An 18,417-nucleotide genomic window follows, 5' to 3' on the forward strand; every position below is an offset into this window, starting at 1 on the left:
CCACTTTACTTGTATCTAATCTTACAACTATAACAATAAAACTTTTGGGCAAATCACGCTCTGCCTCCGATTCCGGAGGGTGTGGGTTCAAATCCGGTCCGGGCCATGCAACTTTTCAGTTAGGTGCATTTTATGAAATTAAATATTACGTGTCTCAAACGGTGAAGGAAAAACATCGTGAGGAAACCTGAAACATGACTACAGGCCCAGGCCCTTCCCGATCCAGGTTTGTTGGATTTGTTGGTGATGTGTGACATAATTTGTTTACCGTAGAAACTTCGAGAAATTTATTGCATCTTATTGTGCAAATACATCAGTATAGCGGATATGTAACCGCCACAGGTGTAGTTTTGAACATAAATGGCTTAACTTTCAGCTATAGGTAGCTGCATAACTGGTTAATTTTGTAGTATGAAAGTTATTGACAAATATGATGTAGGTAATTTGACTCAACATTTATAAATATGCCCTTTACCTACCTACCTTTATCTAATAATATTATTTTACCTGACATTTCGAAAGTGTTTGTAAGCCAAGCCTTGTTAAAATAAACGACTTTGACTTGGACTTGTACTTTGATGTATTTTTGACAATGCTTTGAGGCACGGAACACGGAGTGGCAGCTTTAACACTCAGCTTGTATATATGTAATATTGTTTGACTGCAGAAAAACCCACGGCGGTACAATTGTACTACGTACTACGGGGAAACTATCACAAAGAGCTCTATCTATCCACTCGTAAAAAGATTATTAGTAGGTATGTTCCAAATTAGGTTAGTTCATCAAACCGTCAGGAATAAGTCGGGATCATGGTAAGAGACCTGAAGGATTGACTCTGGTTCCCTGGGAAACGGGGCGGGCCCTAATGCAGGACACAGCGTTGACACATTAGCACCGTGTCATATCAGGGAGACAGAATCAAGACCGGGAGCCGCAGCAGAAAAAGCTGAAACCGGTAAGTTGCACAAATATGTCTCTGACTGAGATTTACATATTTTTTGAGTCTGTTTGCCTTGGGTTGTGGAGTCGCGGTGCCTAAAAATTTCTCCGAATTATTTCAATCACTTGCCTCGACTGCTGCTGATGCCTCGCTTTCGCAAAGGATCAACCTGGCTGTCCAGCGCGGAAATGCAGTCAGTATTCTTGCCACCATTTCACGTAGTTATTAGGATAAGTTAGCTTAAGTTTCTTATAAAATGCTGAGCCAAAATAGACAGTGTGGTGTTTGATGCTTTTACTACTTGAGTTTTGGTCTTGCCTTGCTCAGGTGGTTGAGGCATCGGATGCTGCATCGGTGTTTCAGCATTGTGGTGTATGGCATTTTAAAATAAACGTTTTTTCTTTTCTTTCTTTTTCCTTCTTCATTACCTTATTATATTCTTTCTTAAATAGGTACCCAAATGAATTTGACCTGCCGATTCCCGTACCTCATTACACACCCAGAGCCCGTATATGAATGGGCACAAGCCGCTGCACAATCTGTGCACTTTATCACTCCGACACGGCGATACTGTGCAGCTCTTACTTACGCTTATCGGCGATCTTTCGCGTTGCACCTACAACTTATCGCCCAAAGAAAAACTAGTTTAGCATACAAACACAGCTAAGTGGGCGAATGGCGAGGCGAAGATCTGATATGACGAGCAATTACGCTTGTACGTGACACCTCGGGAGGATGTTATCTCCACAGACCCTACGGTTGGGAGTCTCTTCAATTATATGAAGCTTGTTATACAAGTTAGAAAAAAGGTTTTTATTGCTGCCGAGTGTCACGGTCGCGATTACAGATTGTGTGCAGCCTTTCGGATAGCGTAGGCCGTGTGTTAAGGCGAGGTGGCAGTAAAAAGTCAATTTGCATGCGCTTGTATGGCGTATTGTGAATGCTTGAAATGTTGTAATTAAACTGATTTCTTTGCTAACAGTATTTTAATTTATAAAGAGAATATCCGTTGATGACTGTTTATGGTTAAAAGGAATTTCTAAAGGCTTTTAGGTTTAATAGACATTGCAAGTTTGTTGGAAGTTGGTTGATAAAATAACTTAGATGTCTTGTAGTCATTTGATTTTAATAGCATGGCAAGTAGATACCTACCTATTTATGTTGTAGAGAATCTTACTTTTCAATGATTTGTCAAATTACAATTTTTCGGAAACAAAGGTTCCCTTTTACTTGTATGGAACGAGTTATACCGGAGTGTTTCCTGTCATGGTATATTTATCATCAGTAAAAATTCGCAAGTTTCAGCATCACCTTTATTAAAGCGAGATAGCTATACACCTATAGGCTATAGTCTACAAGGTACCTACTACATAACTACGTCATATTGTACTCAACATGCCTACCCTACGTAGGTAAGGTAGGTGTTTCAATAAACGTTGTATCCCTCCGCGCTTGTTTGAGATACTCATGTAGAATTGAATATACACCGCGTTGTTTGGCAACCACATAAAACAATTTTTTTAAATGTTTAAATAACTTTTTCTATAGATTTTAGTAAAAATGTGAATGAGACCGTGGAGGTGCCTATCAGGCGACAGCATGCTTTCAGGTGTGGGGATGTAACACAGCCTTCTCAACCCCAGTAGGTACAATTAAGGTACCTACTTACCTAATCTTCCTGAAATAATTGGTAATAGTCTGTATTGTGTTCATAAAAATGCCTAATCCTCTTGACTTTAATTATAACTTACTTTGTTATCATTTACTAAACTTCGGATACTAATGTAAAGCTTACTTACTTTAATTGTCCTAACACTGTAGTTCCATAATTCAGCTTACGCCCTAAACAATAATTATTCATTCAACATAGTTGGTTAAATTTCTTTTATATTTATAACATTAGCATCAGCATTCAGCGTGAGCATTCCCCTTAAGTAAAACAAAATGATGCTCCTAACAGATAGCTTAACTTATGAGCGCCAAGTAAAGAATACTTTTTACTCGAATGCCCAGAGTAATGAGAGTAAGTTCTTGTAGCTGTAAACTACACGTGAAGTACGGCTATTGCTATATCTAGAAGTTACTAACTTCGTTCGTGTGGAATTCCTTTTTTTTTCAAAATTTCTTAGTCAATGTCAATGAAATACACCATAAAAGTAGCGGAAATATTTGTGCCAGAGCTCATCCAGGGAAGAATTTCATATTTATTTATATTGCTATGCAGTATTGCTGTATAGATGAATACTGCATAGCAATAATAAAATAAGCAGATGATTCATTTAATGGTAAAAAAACCTTCGCTTAAACTCGAACGAGTACCTTACAGCAAGGCATGGATGGCATCGAAGATGATGTCTTATAAATTGCTGCTTCATGTCCATCGCCCTAAGCCGTAGTTAATGGTTTAAGTCTTTTGTAACGCTTGTAACTACAAGTATATCTAAGCGTTCTCTGAGATAGCCCTGTGGTGACCTTTGCCTTCGATTCGGAGAGCGTATAGGTTCGAATCCGGTCATACACCTCCAACTTTACAGTTGTGTGCATTTTAAGAAATTAAAAATCACTTGTCTCAAACGGTGAATAATTAACATTGTGAAGAAACCTGCACACTTAAGGATTTTCTTAATTATCTAGGTGTATGAAGTCTGCCAATCCGCATCAAGCTAGCGTGGTGCTGGTAGTATAATTAGCCTAGCCCCTTTCATTCTCAATAGTGAGCCGAATATGGGTTGTAATGATGATGAAGCCTCCTCCATTAGGTACATGTGAAGTTTAAATGTATCTCTGTGCTCTTGCGTGATGAGTAACAAACATTTTCATCGTGTTTCATCACCTCTCTGGCACAGACGGTAATGCTATTGTTATACGTGATTGAATTCCTGGGTTCGGTTCCCAGCTTGGTTCAATCTATACTAATATTATAAAGCTGAAGAGATTGTTTGTTTGTTTGGTTGAATCTCAGGATCTACTGGTCCGATTTGAAAAAATATTTCTGTGTTAGATAGCCCATTTATCGAGGAGGGCTATATATTATTCCTGTATTCCTACGGGAACGGCAACCACGCGGGTAAAACCGCGCGGCGTCAGCTAGTTTATTAATATATTTTCTAAATTCCGGTTTGGTCTGGTGGTATGATGAACTTACGAGTTGACGGGGATCCCCTGGGCCTGAGGGATCGGGCTAGGGGATCCTGGTGCACCACTTCTACTAGTAGGCATTCATCGTGGCTAGTTGCCACCCTACCATGATAGACCGCCAAGCGATTTAGCGTTCAAGCCGGTTAAAAACCTTCAGATGTATGGATAGAATGAACTATAGCTTAGCAAATTCGTTCGTAACACTCCCAAGGTCCGTGCTGGCCGGGAGGGGGTTCATGCCCCACTCGCACGACTTCATACCCGCGCAGTCCTTCCCACTGCATAATCATCAGGTGAGATCAAAATCAAATCCATGTATTCCAAGTAGACTTGGTTTACTTATGAAACGTCAAGTTTGACTATACATGTAAAGATTCTATCACCGGTTCTTGTACGTGTAAGAGCCGGCCACTAACAACAGTTGCTCTGATGATGATGATGGACCTCAATGGACCTACCATTGAGGTCCATCATCATCATCACTATCAGCCGATGGACGTCCACTGCTGGACATAGATCTCGAGCCGTCAGCATCCAGCGGCTACCAACAACACGTTTCATATCGTCGGTCCAACTAGTGCAGGGTAAGTGGGGGGTCGACCAACACTGCAATTTCCAGTATGGGGTCGCCATTAGTTGGCGCGATTACTTTACATAGAAAATACATGTACGATGAAAGGGGTTCGTAAAAGAAACAATATTAATGATTTTGTCAATAGATTTATCTATATATTTTAATGAATATTTCTCAATACAGCTGTCAAATTGTTTACAACAGTCTCATTCGTTTTGCCAAGCAACGTGTTTTTAGTACGTCTCGTAGAAAAATTGCAAATAAACTATTTTTATCTTAGTGGTTGCCTCAAATCACTGGTCATTTCAGAACGTAAAAACACAATCCTCATTGTATACGTAATCTAACTGTTTCTTGTTAAATTTTAATGCGCTTAACTTTAATGAAATTCCATGGAAAATTATATTCATTTTATAATTATTATATATTTTGTATTTTAACTAAATATTTATCAACTATATATTACAAAATTTAACTTACAGTTAGATTTTTTTTTCATCAATCGTTTTTTTTTAATTCGGATCCGTTTAGTCGCCCTTACATGTAAACATACAAATAGTGATTGTGTTAACAGACAACCGACATATGTGAGTCCTCGACTGCACGATACAGGGCCTCTAGCCATGTTACAATCGATCTTCTTTCTACAAACGCTATCGCTTCGAACGGAAGGAAGGTCCATTTCAGGTCCACTCTTGTACCCCGTATCATTAAAATTTAAAAAATACAAGGAATTTATTAAAATTTATTAAAATGAATAAATCTAACTAAATTAAAAGAAATAAATAAAATAAAAACCCAAGTTTTTGAGTTATATCAAGATAGCGCCCATAGAGCGACTATTATGTGACAGTTGACAGCAAACGTCAAATTGATTAATGCATTGAAAACGTCATCTATCCGCCATTAATACCCTTATTAATGTTGCATTTCTTGGGAGATAATGAATTTTATTTCGAAAGAATTAAAGTAAATTCGTAGATTTGTATAATCAGAAATAGTTAAAAATAATATCTTCTTTTATTTCCGCCAGGGTACAATGACTGGACCTGGGCACCATACAATTTTGGACCATCTCCTTTAAAAAAATGACAATCGATTCTGATAATGACAAATTCGCTGTTACCGCCCCCCACCCTTCCCGTCCCCCTCTGTCGTCTCCCGCTACACTGATCGAAGACTCACTTACATGGTTTAACTCGTACTTAGTATTAACTTACAAAATGACATTCGTTAGTAGACAATACCTAATAATACTTTCCATAGCGTTAATTTAGTGTTTTTTTTTAATTTTCACAAGGGCCAACTAAACGGACCCCCTCACAGCACAATTGACAAAACATATTTTCAAAATATGTCAATTAGTAAACACGTAAATAATATACCTTACAAATTGTATTTACAAAATAAAGCGATATTATTTTTTATATTTTATTTTTATTCTATTAGAGTGGGAAAATAAACGATTAGAAAAATCGACGAAAGAGGCCAAAAACTTAGTGATTTTTTCAAATGAAATTAACGTTTAAATATAAAAAAAATATTGATTTTGCGTTTTAATCATCATAAAGAATGATCATCCATATTACAGTAATAATTATCATCCCATTAATTTTGATTTTGAGAATTTCTGTACTAAAATAATAGTTACGTTATATTTTGTATTATTACATTCTAGAGGTTACTGTAGAAACAAGAATATTAAGTGTTTTCACAAGACGAATAACGAGCAAAATTTCCAAAAACGAAAACGAAGAAGAACAAAACGCGGCCTATTCTTCTAATGCTATCGCTATTCTGAAACGATGTTTTTTTATCTAAATAGTTTGAGTTATAAATTCGTTTCTATCTATCTCTGTCTAACATGATACTATCGATAGAGAGAGATAGGGACGAATTCAAAACAATAATTCACTGCGAAATTCGAAACAAAACTCAATGCGATTTACTCGTATATTCGTCGTTGTTTTTTTTTTAATTTTCGCCTCTTTCATCGACAAATTATCTATACTATAACTATTGCTGTGGAATCTAATGTGTTAACTATTGTGTCCATGCTACGTGTAAGCGCCGACGTCACTTGGTGATTTCGATTGCAGGTGGTTTGCATGTGTGGTGATTTAATAATTCTATATTTAAAGTTACATACATGTATACCGTCATATACATAGCTGATACAATATATGAACATATATATTAGCACGAACATATGGTATATTGTTATATATTGACGATATATTTCTTTAGCTGGTTTGTTATATTACATTTTAGTATGTTTTTAAAGTGTCGTCAAGATATTTGCAATATATGCTCTATTTTTTCATTTAGATATTTATTAATGTGGTTTATCAATTAAGTTAGTAAAGTCAGTATTTATTATATGCCTATATTATTGTAGCTATGTATGTGATGGCTTGATACAATATCTTAATAGCAATATTTCGAGATATTTTTAACTTTTTCATACTAAACATAGATCGACGTCAAAGTAGAAAAATCAATTGAAAGTGGTTTTGAATAATTGTTTTTTTTTTAATTTCGATGATAAAAACAAATTAAGTTACGCATGACTTGGATATATTTTTTAACTGTTTAACTTTGAATCTATGTTCAGAGAGAAAGCATTGTTTTAACTATTCGATGATGTTATTTGTGGATTTACAGTCAGTATAAAAATAATTTTGCTTTTCGTTTCATTGTTTATGCATCAGTGTACAAGTCAACTTATAAATCAAGGATTGTAAAAGTCAAAGATTATGCAAGTCAACTAATACATCAATGATTGTACAAGCTAACTTACACATCAATGATTGGGCAAGTAAACTTGTACATCAACGTTTGTGCAAGTCAACTTATACATCAATGATTGCACAAGTTAAGTTATACATTAATGATTGTACAAGTCAACTTATACATCAATGATTGTACAAGTCAACTTATACATCAATGATTGTACAAGTCAACTTATACATCAATGATTGTACAAGTCAACTTATACATCAATGATTGTACAAGTCAACTTATACATCAATGATTGTACAAGTCAACTTATACATCAATGATTGTGCAAGTAAACTTATATATCAATGATTGCACAAGTTAACGTATACATCAATGATTGTACAAGTTAACTTATATATCAATGATTGTACCAGTCAACTTATACATCAATGATTGTACAAGTCAACTTATACATCAATGATTGTACAAGTTAACTTAGACATAAAGTAGTCAACACATCACATGTCAAATCATATGTCAATGATTGTATGACATTCGAATTCCACAATTAACCTGATCGGACAGTGTTTGTCACCGCATGATCGTCAACCACAAACATTAATGACTTCTAAACAACCTTCTAGTGTAAGCTTAACTATTTACAAACATCATGATTTTAAGAGACGGCCGTCAGTGACATCGAAGGTATTTGTTGAAAAATTTCGCGTCGAACACAAACATTTTTCATTCATATCGTTACACCCAGGTTTTGGCAACAAATAAAAGTAGAATTGATTTCCCGTGTTCAAATTGTTACGTTATCGTTACTTAAATTTTGTGATGTGATATTTGACTTCACAAAACCAATCATAGTTACGTCAGTAACAGTCAATGCCAATAGAAAAGTGTGTGTGGATTCGATTTCCCAACGGCCGTCTCCTAGACGATTACGATCGACCCGAATAGAACTCGACAGAAAAACAAAATAGGAACGATACAAAACGACGCCCCGCGTTCACGAGACTTGATATAAATACACTCTATATACACGTGGTCGGTCAGTCCTGCGTCTCCACGTCCAAGCCGTTGACCATGCGCTCGATGCTCTTGAGGTCGGACGCGGGAGGGGTCGCGGCGGAGGTGGTCGACGTCGGCGCGTCCGGTGGGGGGTCCGCTGACGCCGCTCTCGTGGGAGGCGACCCCACCCGCGGCCGCGCCGGCGACGAACTGAGGCTCCTCGCTCTGGGCGCGACCTGCTCGAACGCAGACCCTAACCCGGGCAGCGCGTACGGCGCGAACCTGTGCGTCTTGCTCAGAGAAGGCGCGGACGTGGGGGTCGGCGGCGCGAGGGGAGGGGGCAACGAGTACTGCTGCAGGAGGGGATGCAGGTTGAACAACAGACCTGGCGGCATTTGGTGTGGCGGGAAGAACGGTGGCGGGTACAGCGAAGGCGGGTATAGGTAGGGCAGGAGGGGGGGCTGCACCGGCGGGCCGAGAGACACGTCAGGGGCGGGAGAAGGCCGCGAGGGCCCGGCGGGGGGCGAGGGAGCGCGCGCGGGGCCGGAGCACGACGAGTCCGAGCCGGCTTCCTCTGGACCGGAGTCCGCGCCGCCTCCGCTCGAACTGAACCACGCTGTTGACAAAAACCTAGCATTAACTCCAGATACACGATAGCCTGTAAATACGAGGACTGCTATTATCCATCCATCACAAATCTTAATAACACGATAATAATCTCAATAATACATACGAATTACTCTTCGTTCAATTTTCAGTGGAATTAAATTCGTCTAAATTACTCAGTTCTTAATTTGTACGGTCAACCTTGTCGGCAATTGGTTTGACTTCATTAGTTTCCTTTTACATAGGTGGTGGGCGATTAATGTAGTTGCCCTTGACTTGGTAATACGTAGGTTATCTTTTCGTTTTTTGTTTTGTGTGAGCCTTGATGTGAAGGATTTTTAATGTTTTTAATTTTGTCGTTGGGTCACTATACTAATAGCATTAACAACTGAGTCTTAGGGCCATAAATCATTTCTCTATATCTATCTCGCTTGCACTTATGGGTCTTATGGAGCCGTCTAGTGAAGGGTGTAACAATGAAAGACATATTATCGATAAGTAAAGTTTATTATCGTATCTTGTTCACAAAATTAAAAAAATTAACAATATTTGATTTAATATAATACATATTTCATATTATATAATTATTAACTAAATAAAATTAATCTTCATCTGAGTCTTCATCATCAGAATCTTCGTCTTCTGCCAAATTTATTATATATTAGTATCCATAGTGCGCAACGAGTAACACATGAATGTATTTATTTAATTGCAGTAAACACATTTATAGCAAAACCGACCAATCAGAATCGTCCAAATCATTATTGACTCATCATTAGCACGTGCGCAGGTAGCCGTTTATCGATAATTAGGGTGCGCAGGTAGGCGCGCTGCACATTCCTATCTTTTTTGACTTTTATGACCGGACGACTCAGATGATAATGCGCATACTATAGCGTCCACTGGACACCGAGTGGTCGACGTAGTAGCCAGTGAGTATCACAGCTACCCGTGTGAAAGGTTGGAGAGTCAGTCGACGTCTAACAGACACCTAATAGTATAGCAACCAGTGGGGCATACTTACAGCTGCTTGTGTGTTGTGTTGTAGGCGCCGACGGGCTGTTGGGTCCGCCAACGTCCAGTAGACGCTCTTCAAAAGTGCCGGGGTCTAGCTAACACTGGGTGGACGTAATAACCAGTGGAGTATACTCACAAATGCCCGTGTTTTGCGTCGCGGGCGGTGAGGCTGGAGAGTCAGTCGACGTCTAACAGACACATGTCGTCTCTAAAGCCTTAGTCTAGCAGACACCTAACAGTAGAAACCAGTGGGGCATACTTACAGCTGCTCGTGTTGGCGGGCTGTTGGGTCCGCCAACGTGCAATGGACGCTCGACGCATTTCAAAAGTGCCGGGGTCTAGCTGACACTGGGTGGACGTAATAACCAGTGGGGTATACTCACAGCTGCTCGTGTGTTGCGTCGCGGGCGGCGGCGGGCTGGAGGGTCCACCGACGTCTAGTGGACGTTCGTCGTCGTCCTCGCGGGCGTCCGACCGCGCCGTCAGCAGCGCCTGCCTGCGGTACACGGACAGACTACTCGTGTTAATAGTGTATTGAGGATTCAGGTATAAGCTCTCGATTAATTCGTGATAAAATCGCGTCCGGCAAATTACCCCAACAGCACACAGATTAAAAAACGACCTATCTGAGCGAAGCTGAAGTGGCAATGGGCGGGGCATATAGTTCGAAGAGCCGATGGACGTTGGACGCCCAAGGTGTTGGAATGGCGACCCCGCACTACAAAGCGAAGTGTTGGTCGATCCCTCACCAGGTGGACTGACGACATCAAGCGAGTCGCTAGATGCAGGCGGCTCAGTATCGTAATGTTTGGAAGTCCTAACAAAAGGCCTATGTCCTGCAGTGGACGTCCATCGGTTGATATGATGATGATGAACGATCTGCTCAAGCTGTGTATATATTGGCATAAAGTCTTTTTATAAATTTATATGTGTTTTTTAATTTTATGCCTACAAGGGCCCCCTGTTTACATTTGCGACAGAACGTCAGTTTAATCCGGCACTGGCCAACATTTATATCTGACGTTGTGCAGCAATGTTGTTTCGGTCGACATTACCGATAAGTACCTAAGTAGGTATATGAGATTACTTATTGATGTGGCTCATAAAATAACATTGAGGACATACAAGCACGTGGCTTTCAACTAGGGCAAGCACTATAATGTACAAAATGAAAGATTCCTTCTCTAATACAAGTTCGTAATGAATCCTCAGGTTAAGCAATGTGTTTTTGCATATATTAAGTGCCAGCTACTGATCCTCTGCGATGTATTGCTGGAATGGACGATGGGTTTCTACTAAAAATCAGATTAGAATCTGCGAGCTGTTGCTATAAAAAATACGTCGAATTTACACGTAGTTGTTATGGGATAATTTGTATACGAATCTACGTCCAAACTCAATGAAACAAAGCCTTGTAAAGATATTTTATAAAGATGAAATCCGTTTAAGATTATTGTGGTCAACTAGAGAACTATAAAAGGTTATGTAAGTATATGTAAACTATTAGATGATAGGTTATCAAGTTGCCGATGGTTTTAAAATTAAGTCGGGTTTCCGTAGGAACCTACAATATAAGTTGGTTTATCGGCGTTAAAATCAACTTATATTGTAGCGAAAATTCATTTACATTTAATTTACCAAAAAAACAAAATGACTATAATTTATCCAAACAAACGGTAGTATAAATGATATTAAACGCTTTAAAGCGGGAGCTTAGGGGGTGTCAAATGGTTGACATTTCGGTCTAATGGGCTTCGACCCTCGACCGCTAAAGGTTAATCATTTCCTAATGATAGTGCCGAAACGTCGCCCTTTCCGACGTGTCGCGCCAAAATACTTCATTTTCGACGGCAGTTTTTTAAGAATTCAATGATCCGTTGGATTTTCAGACGTGGTTGGAAAGTAAATACGAATTTTGTCACTTTGTTTTCGTACAATTCAATTTAAGGCTATATATTTTGATGTAGTAAACTTAATGTAAACAAGGATTTTTTAATACACTGTGAGCACACTGCACTCTTTTTTTTCGAGTAGGTAAAGGTAGGAAGATAACTAAGATCTGTGCCAATTGCCATCAAAATCAAGTGAATGCCCGCGATTTTGTTGAAATGCGGAGTTAATGGTTAGTAAGTACAAACCATTAATTCTGCATTATTTATTAAACTAAGTAGGTATAAGTGTAAGCTTCTATTTGAATCACTCTATCTAATGATGAAAACTGTATTCAAACATGTTGTTTAGTCTTGAAAATTTCGCATTCAGATAGCGAGAATATATACGGTCGAATTGAGAAAACTCCTCCTTTTTTTTTGAATTCGGTTAAAAAAGCTTAACTGTCTGCTATAGGATAAAAAAAAGTGATTGAAATATCAATACAAAAGCTGAAATTACCCTACACCCTGTTTCACGGCAATAGACGGGCAACACTCGACCAACAATAGGGAAACAGTAGCAATTAATTACAACCGTAATCTCATACAACGGCTGGCGAAAGTGGCATAAAAAGCGAAAAAAAGGAACAAAGCCATTGTCAGTTGAAAAAAAAATAGGAAAATCCAACACGGCCAATTATTTGCCTTCTGTCACAACAGTTGAAAAACAAACTCTTTGCCCACCGCATTGTCCAAATCCACGCACCATGAGTTTTGGGAAATCAAACAGGATTTTAAACTTACTAACTTGGGAAAGGGAAAAAATAAAAAGAATACAAATTATCTGTCTCTTAGATGCAGTTAGTCTAGTTCCTGGGTTGACCTAAGAAATATTTAACTTTTGTTTATTCTATCCGCAAGAAAAAGCAGTAAAAGCATTGAAATCCCATTAGATTATACATTTTAACTATAGTCAAAGTACGAGTTGCCATGATAACTTAAAAACACGTTATACAGAGTGGCCGGGGAGTTGACGTTCAAAGGATGCCTTGTAACGAGAAGCATCCGAATCACCCCCATATATTTTCTACAATTTTGCTTAGTTTAGGAGATAGAATTTTTTTCATGATTTTTTCCGCAATTTGGACGTAATCTTGCTTTATGATTTTTTCTCATTGTATTGAACACTTTTCGTTGGGTTAGAAGATAATAATTAAGAACCATACTTCGGAGTACCACCCTAAAAATACGACTTAACTAGGCATTGTGGAACTTACTTAAAATTTAGTCGCAAAGTCTATCTTTCTAAAGTATATCTTTTCTATCTAGAATACCATAAATCGACATCGACGGTCTTATTTTTTTTTAATCACAAACCAGTCAAAATAAGCTTATATTCTTTGCATACTTCGGACGTTTGAAAAGGCAGTGTCTTAATCAGAAGCAAGAAGTGTGGTCGACCTATAAATAAATGCGGTCTTCCCGCGCCGCCGCCCCTGATTGTCCGGGGTTCCGTACCAAATTCATTTTATTAACTCGTCTCATAGCTGATAGAATTTAATTTGTGGTGCCCCTTAGATGGCAGGGTTGACACTTTTCACTTTATAAGTAAAAATGCTTGTTAAATACATTTATAACCGTCGTCGTAAAAAGAAGGGTATTAATAAATTTGACTGATCTGTGTGTTTGTCTGTGACATCATAGCTTCTACCACAGAAAACATTTGTACAAGTACTTCTACTAGTAGAATAGTCACATTATACGGTTATTGTTGTTTGTAAGCCCACGTTATCGAGATGGTTCTTCTCGTATATGATAACGAAAAATACCGACGAACTTCTGACGAAAGACCAAAAACTGAAGGAATATCTGACAAAAAGTCATTATTCTAGCTAAATTCATTAATTCATAAGAGTTTTACCAAACTATATTTTATACAGCTAAGTAAACAGACGATTTTAAACGTAAATTGCTTTTTTACGATCTCAAATAGCAGCAATTCTAGTAAGATTATAAACGCGAAAGTTTGTGAGGGTGAACATATTATGCTATTACGTATTTAAATAAAGATTGAAGTCTCAGGCGTCTAGTAAATATTTAAATTGCATCAGCGAAATATGTATAATTGTTGTGTTGTTTTAACTTTAGTATATAAAATGTGCTTACATTTCATTACATTCATTACTATACGTTAGATCAAACGGAGCTATTGTATTTCTGTTGTCAAAGAAATTTACTTATTGGACCTACTTTATTTTTAATTCGGATGAATTCTACGACGCCTTAGTCTGTAGATATAATTTTATATTTCCTTTTATTTTATTTTTATTATAAGTTTAGGTTAGATTAGTTACGAGTCATTTAAATATTATTGGATTTAGTTGGTGTAAATAATTGTAAAAGCAAACTTTTATCACATACATAATTTAATTAACTTTACTTATTATTTTTTCAATTTATCTTTTACCGGCAATTCAACACTCACTTCATCACCTTCGTGCTTCTTCTTTAAAACTCGACATTAGCGAAATGAATTGTGCTTGTTTGACAATAAAATCAAAAACAAGTGAAGAAAAGAAGAAGATTGAATCTAATGAAAAGTCACTTTTTATGTATGATTTACGAATCTTTGAGATATCTGAGGAACACCAACACCAACGAGGAAAATATTTAAAAACTTCTTTAATTTATGTAATTTGAGTTCGTGTAAAAAAGTAAAATTCGAATGATTTTGCGTATTACTGTCAAGGTGCAATCACGATCTAGCGACAGCAATCTCTGACACGTAATTACGTCCCGTATTTGGGCACCTATGCCTTTAAAGGGAAAAATTAATTCATTTTTAATAATTAAATTACGCTTAATTGCGTTCCGTTTTGTGGAAGATTGGAAAAATATTGGGTGTAATTTTTGACGGCTCGTTTATTTATAATTGATTTTTTACTCGCTGTTATTAAATAATTAACTGGAAATAACTGTATATGGCGAGGTATAATTGTGAATATATTTATTGCGAGCTAGCAGACGTCCGCAATTTTGCTCGCATATCTGTAGTCATAATATCATAGTTCCCGTTCCCGTGAAAATACGGGAATAAAATATAGCCATATGACACCCAAAAATAACGTGGCTTTCAAGAGCTAAAAAGTCTTTAAAAATTACCCCCTACAACATAACAAACTTTTCCTATTTATAATGGTAATAATATAAATTAGTACGTATATACCTACTTCTAACTGATTTGGAGGTACTTGTATATACTTATAAATATGATTAGCGGTTATTAAGGAAGATTAGTAAGTAGCGAAAAATATACAGACATATAAAACTTTTATCTTTTATTTATATTTGATATTAATATTATTAGGATAAACTAAGATACTACTTAGGCAATGCAGTATAAATATAAATAAAAAATAACCTTGAATTCACAACAGTAATAATTAAGTCGGATTGTACGGTATATACAGTTAAATTGAGAAACCTCCACCTTTTGAAGTCGGTTAAAAATATTTCTGAAATAGCTAGATTTATGAGGAGTAAAATAGGCTATCTAACAACTATCTAGGTATAGTTATATATGCAATATTTACACGCGAGTGAATTCACCGGACGAAGTTAGCGTCTATTAAATTTTAAATTAGTGCCAACCCTAGCTGAAACGGCGCGCATTAGGGTGTTCACGTTACAATGTAAACTCGCGGCGCAGGGGTGGCCGCCTTGTAATTTTACCAAATTTTTACCCCAAAAAAACGCGACAGAGTTAGTTTGGGAAACCCCTCGTTTATTGAACCTTCCGGAAGACAGTCTTCTGAGAGCTCTTGAGGTGATTGTCGCGTGTTTAAGATCTTTAAGAAGTTAAGCTTTTGTTGTGTTAAGCCGAAAATTTGAGTACGTTTTTATCACAACAATGACTTGATTTTGCTGTTGAGAAAGTTATTGTAGCATTTAAATGCTGTTAATTTGTTAACTGCTTTATTTATTGTAACTGTGCGACGTTGGTATTAAGATATATTTTAGCCTGGATTAACACATAGACTACTTTTTATCCCGAAAAAATTCATGATTCCCGAGGGATTTGTAAAAAACTAAATTCCACGCAGACGAAGTCGCGGGCGTCCGCTTGTAAGTTATAAATTAATCCGCAGTCTACGGAGATATTTAAATAATCTTTTATCTGCAGGTGTAAAAAATGCCACACGTTCTGCTTTGAAAGCACAAAGAGAATGATGCTAACTAAAGAGCCAAGAAACACTTGCGACGTTCTCGCGTGACATTAAACGTGTCAGAACTCGAGTCGAGTGAAGCAAACTCAATTAGGTACAACACTAATTATCCGAGCAGCGAGCTTCAAAGCTGACCTTTACACAGCATCTAGACAGACATGCCAACCTACGATTGTAAGTCGTCTTCTGACTAAATAAGGTACAGTTAATCTATTCCGGGAAGTCTGATGGCGTAGGATATAGTGGTAACTTACGTAACTTTAAGACAGTTAAAATTAACTGTCTGTTTTTGTACCTTTCAGTGCATAATGTTAAGTTTACACACAGATGCGTTTGGCCTGTCATGTCACCACTATATGCAAACGTAAGCCGATTTCTTACTTGGGCACTTACTTAATTTTTTAGACTTTGTAATATTGTCGAGTCTATATCATCCGATACTCTAACATCAAGTTGGGTGTGAAAATAGCATGATTGTTTTGCTAGATCTCTGAGCCGCATGTGTGTTTGCCGCGTGGATATGTTTACTTATTGCAGAAAATAGCAATATTCATATGTTATTAAAACTTAAAATTATAATCAATAATTGTTCAAACTGTATTGTCAATAAAACTCGTAAGAAATAGTTGAAAAGGTGATAGAGGTTTAAATGAATTTTGATTGATTAGTTTTGTATCTTTTGTAACTGTTTTTCGCGCATTACAACTTTTATATATTTTATACGAACCCTATGATGTGTGATTGTCTAGTCTGTCCTTTACTTAAAATTTCACCAAACACGGTCGGGTGGCGGACTTGTTGGAACGTCTGTAGATGATAAAAGAATGCAACATTCCGCAAAACAAGACACAAAGGGAATGTTGAGTATTCGCGACATGTCTCGGGCTTTTCACAATGCTTGTGTTTGTCAAAACGCTCACGTTTCCCGCGCTTCCGCTCGGCGGCCATTTTGAAAAGATGAGCTTCCGGCGTCCGGTGGCATACGGCCTGTAATTCGGGAGGCTGCGGCGGTCCGTTCCGGTGCAAAATGTTGTGTAAGCGAATTAAAGGTGCCTTCCTGCATCCCTTTAAACTGTAATGGGACTTCCGAAGGTACAAAAACCTTTATGCTGGCAATTTTTTTGTTATTCAATGAGTTATTTTGATCTACTTACATTTCTGTGACATTTCTACAGTGTACGATAATCGATAGATCTAGTAAAACTCGTAATGTCTTATTTCCGTCTCGAACTTTCAGTTTCAGAATACTGAGGAAATTGTATTAAATGAAGGTAATTCACCCTTTCGATTGCGCACAATCATTTAAGTAAATTGACATGGAAAACCAAGCTATTAATGTGTAATTTACTTAATTTAGTGACTAGCATAGGAAGCATACTATGCCTCCTATACTTAAGTAAAAATATTTTTTTAAGGAAGGGTAAAATTTACTGATTTGCACCGATAATATAATATGGAACGTAAACGAGTGGGTATATCTAGTAGGTACATAATATTATAATAGTTCGAGGGAATAAATGGGTGGATTTTCCGAGTTCACCTATGTGAAAACTAAGTGTTTGGGGAAGAATAGCGTTCTTGTCTATGACTTAATCCGATCCCATTTGTGGAAAAAGCTTGTAATAATAGAGTACGGCCATTTTCAAACTTTGGGACGGATTCAATAAAGGATTTTGTAGAAATTATTTCCTAAAATAATATTCCTGCGTTTGAAACGATGGTTAGATTACACAGTAGAACCTGTCGATCGAGACAGGCGCTTAGACATAATCTGTTCCACAGCCTGTCCACTAATTGAGCTCTCGTTGAATTTCAAATAAGTAAGCGGAAGCACAAGCCATCCCCGCGGCGGCGCTATCGAATTATACGGCGAAAAAAAAACCAAAGCCGATTTTATCGCGGAAATCCAATTTTCTCCCTTGCACGCTAAAGACGTTGGAAAAAGCGCCAAGTCGTATGACTCCACCATTTTGAGCAGTTACCCGCCATGTTTAAAATCGGAACACGAATAAGGAGGCGCCGGATTGGTTTAATTTGAATTTCGAACGGCGCCCGGCGTGTCGGCGGGTGCGTTCAGAAACGTTCGCTCTAATTAATTTGGAGAGATCCACAGATAAAAGCTAATTTCGTTAGCTGTTAACTTTACTTAAATAGTGAACTGTTTTTGCCGTAATTTATCTTACTCCTTGCGGGTGTTAGCGATTGCCACCTACCAAGAGGCGGTTTTTTATGGCCGGACCGGTTCAAATTAATTTCGTGACCCGAGCAGTTAGGTGTTTAGGTTTTTGATTTATCTTTTGTTTGTA

At 37.6% G+C, this 18,417-nt stretch overlaps 1 protein-coding gene across 9 annotated transcripts in view; it reads right to left on the bottom strand.

Annotated features, from left to right (window-relative positions):
* Positions 1–4,783: 4,783 nt before the first annotated feature.
* Positions 4,784–18,417, bottom strand: part of LOC112048640 (T-box transcription factor TBX3) — a 160,882-nt gene continuing 147,248 nt past the window's right edge. For 7 of the 9 annotated variants that reach the window (XM_052882931.1, XM_024086263.2, XM_052882935.1 and 4 more), the window contains 2 exons: positions 10,398–10,528; positions 4,784–9,007 (listed from right to left, as the gene is read on the bottom strand). In XM_052882931.1, the coding sequence (XP_052738891.1) occupies positions 8,433–9,007; positions 10,398–10,528 (706 nt within the window). In that variant the 3' untranslated portion in view covers positions 4,784–8,432. The remainder of the gene's footprint in view (positions 9,008–10,397; positions 10,529–18,417) is intronic. The other 2 variants (XM_052882933.1, XM_052882937.1) reach the window with 1 other exon arrangement.

This window comes from Bicyclus anynana, chromosome 8 (assembly GCF_947172395.1).
Source record: "Bicyclus anynana chromosome 8, ilBicAnyn1.1, whole genome shotgun sequence".
Taxonomy (NCBI): domain Eukaryota; kingdom Metazoa; phylum Arthropoda; class Insecta; order Lepidoptera; family Nymphalidae; genus Bicyclus; species Bicyclus anynana.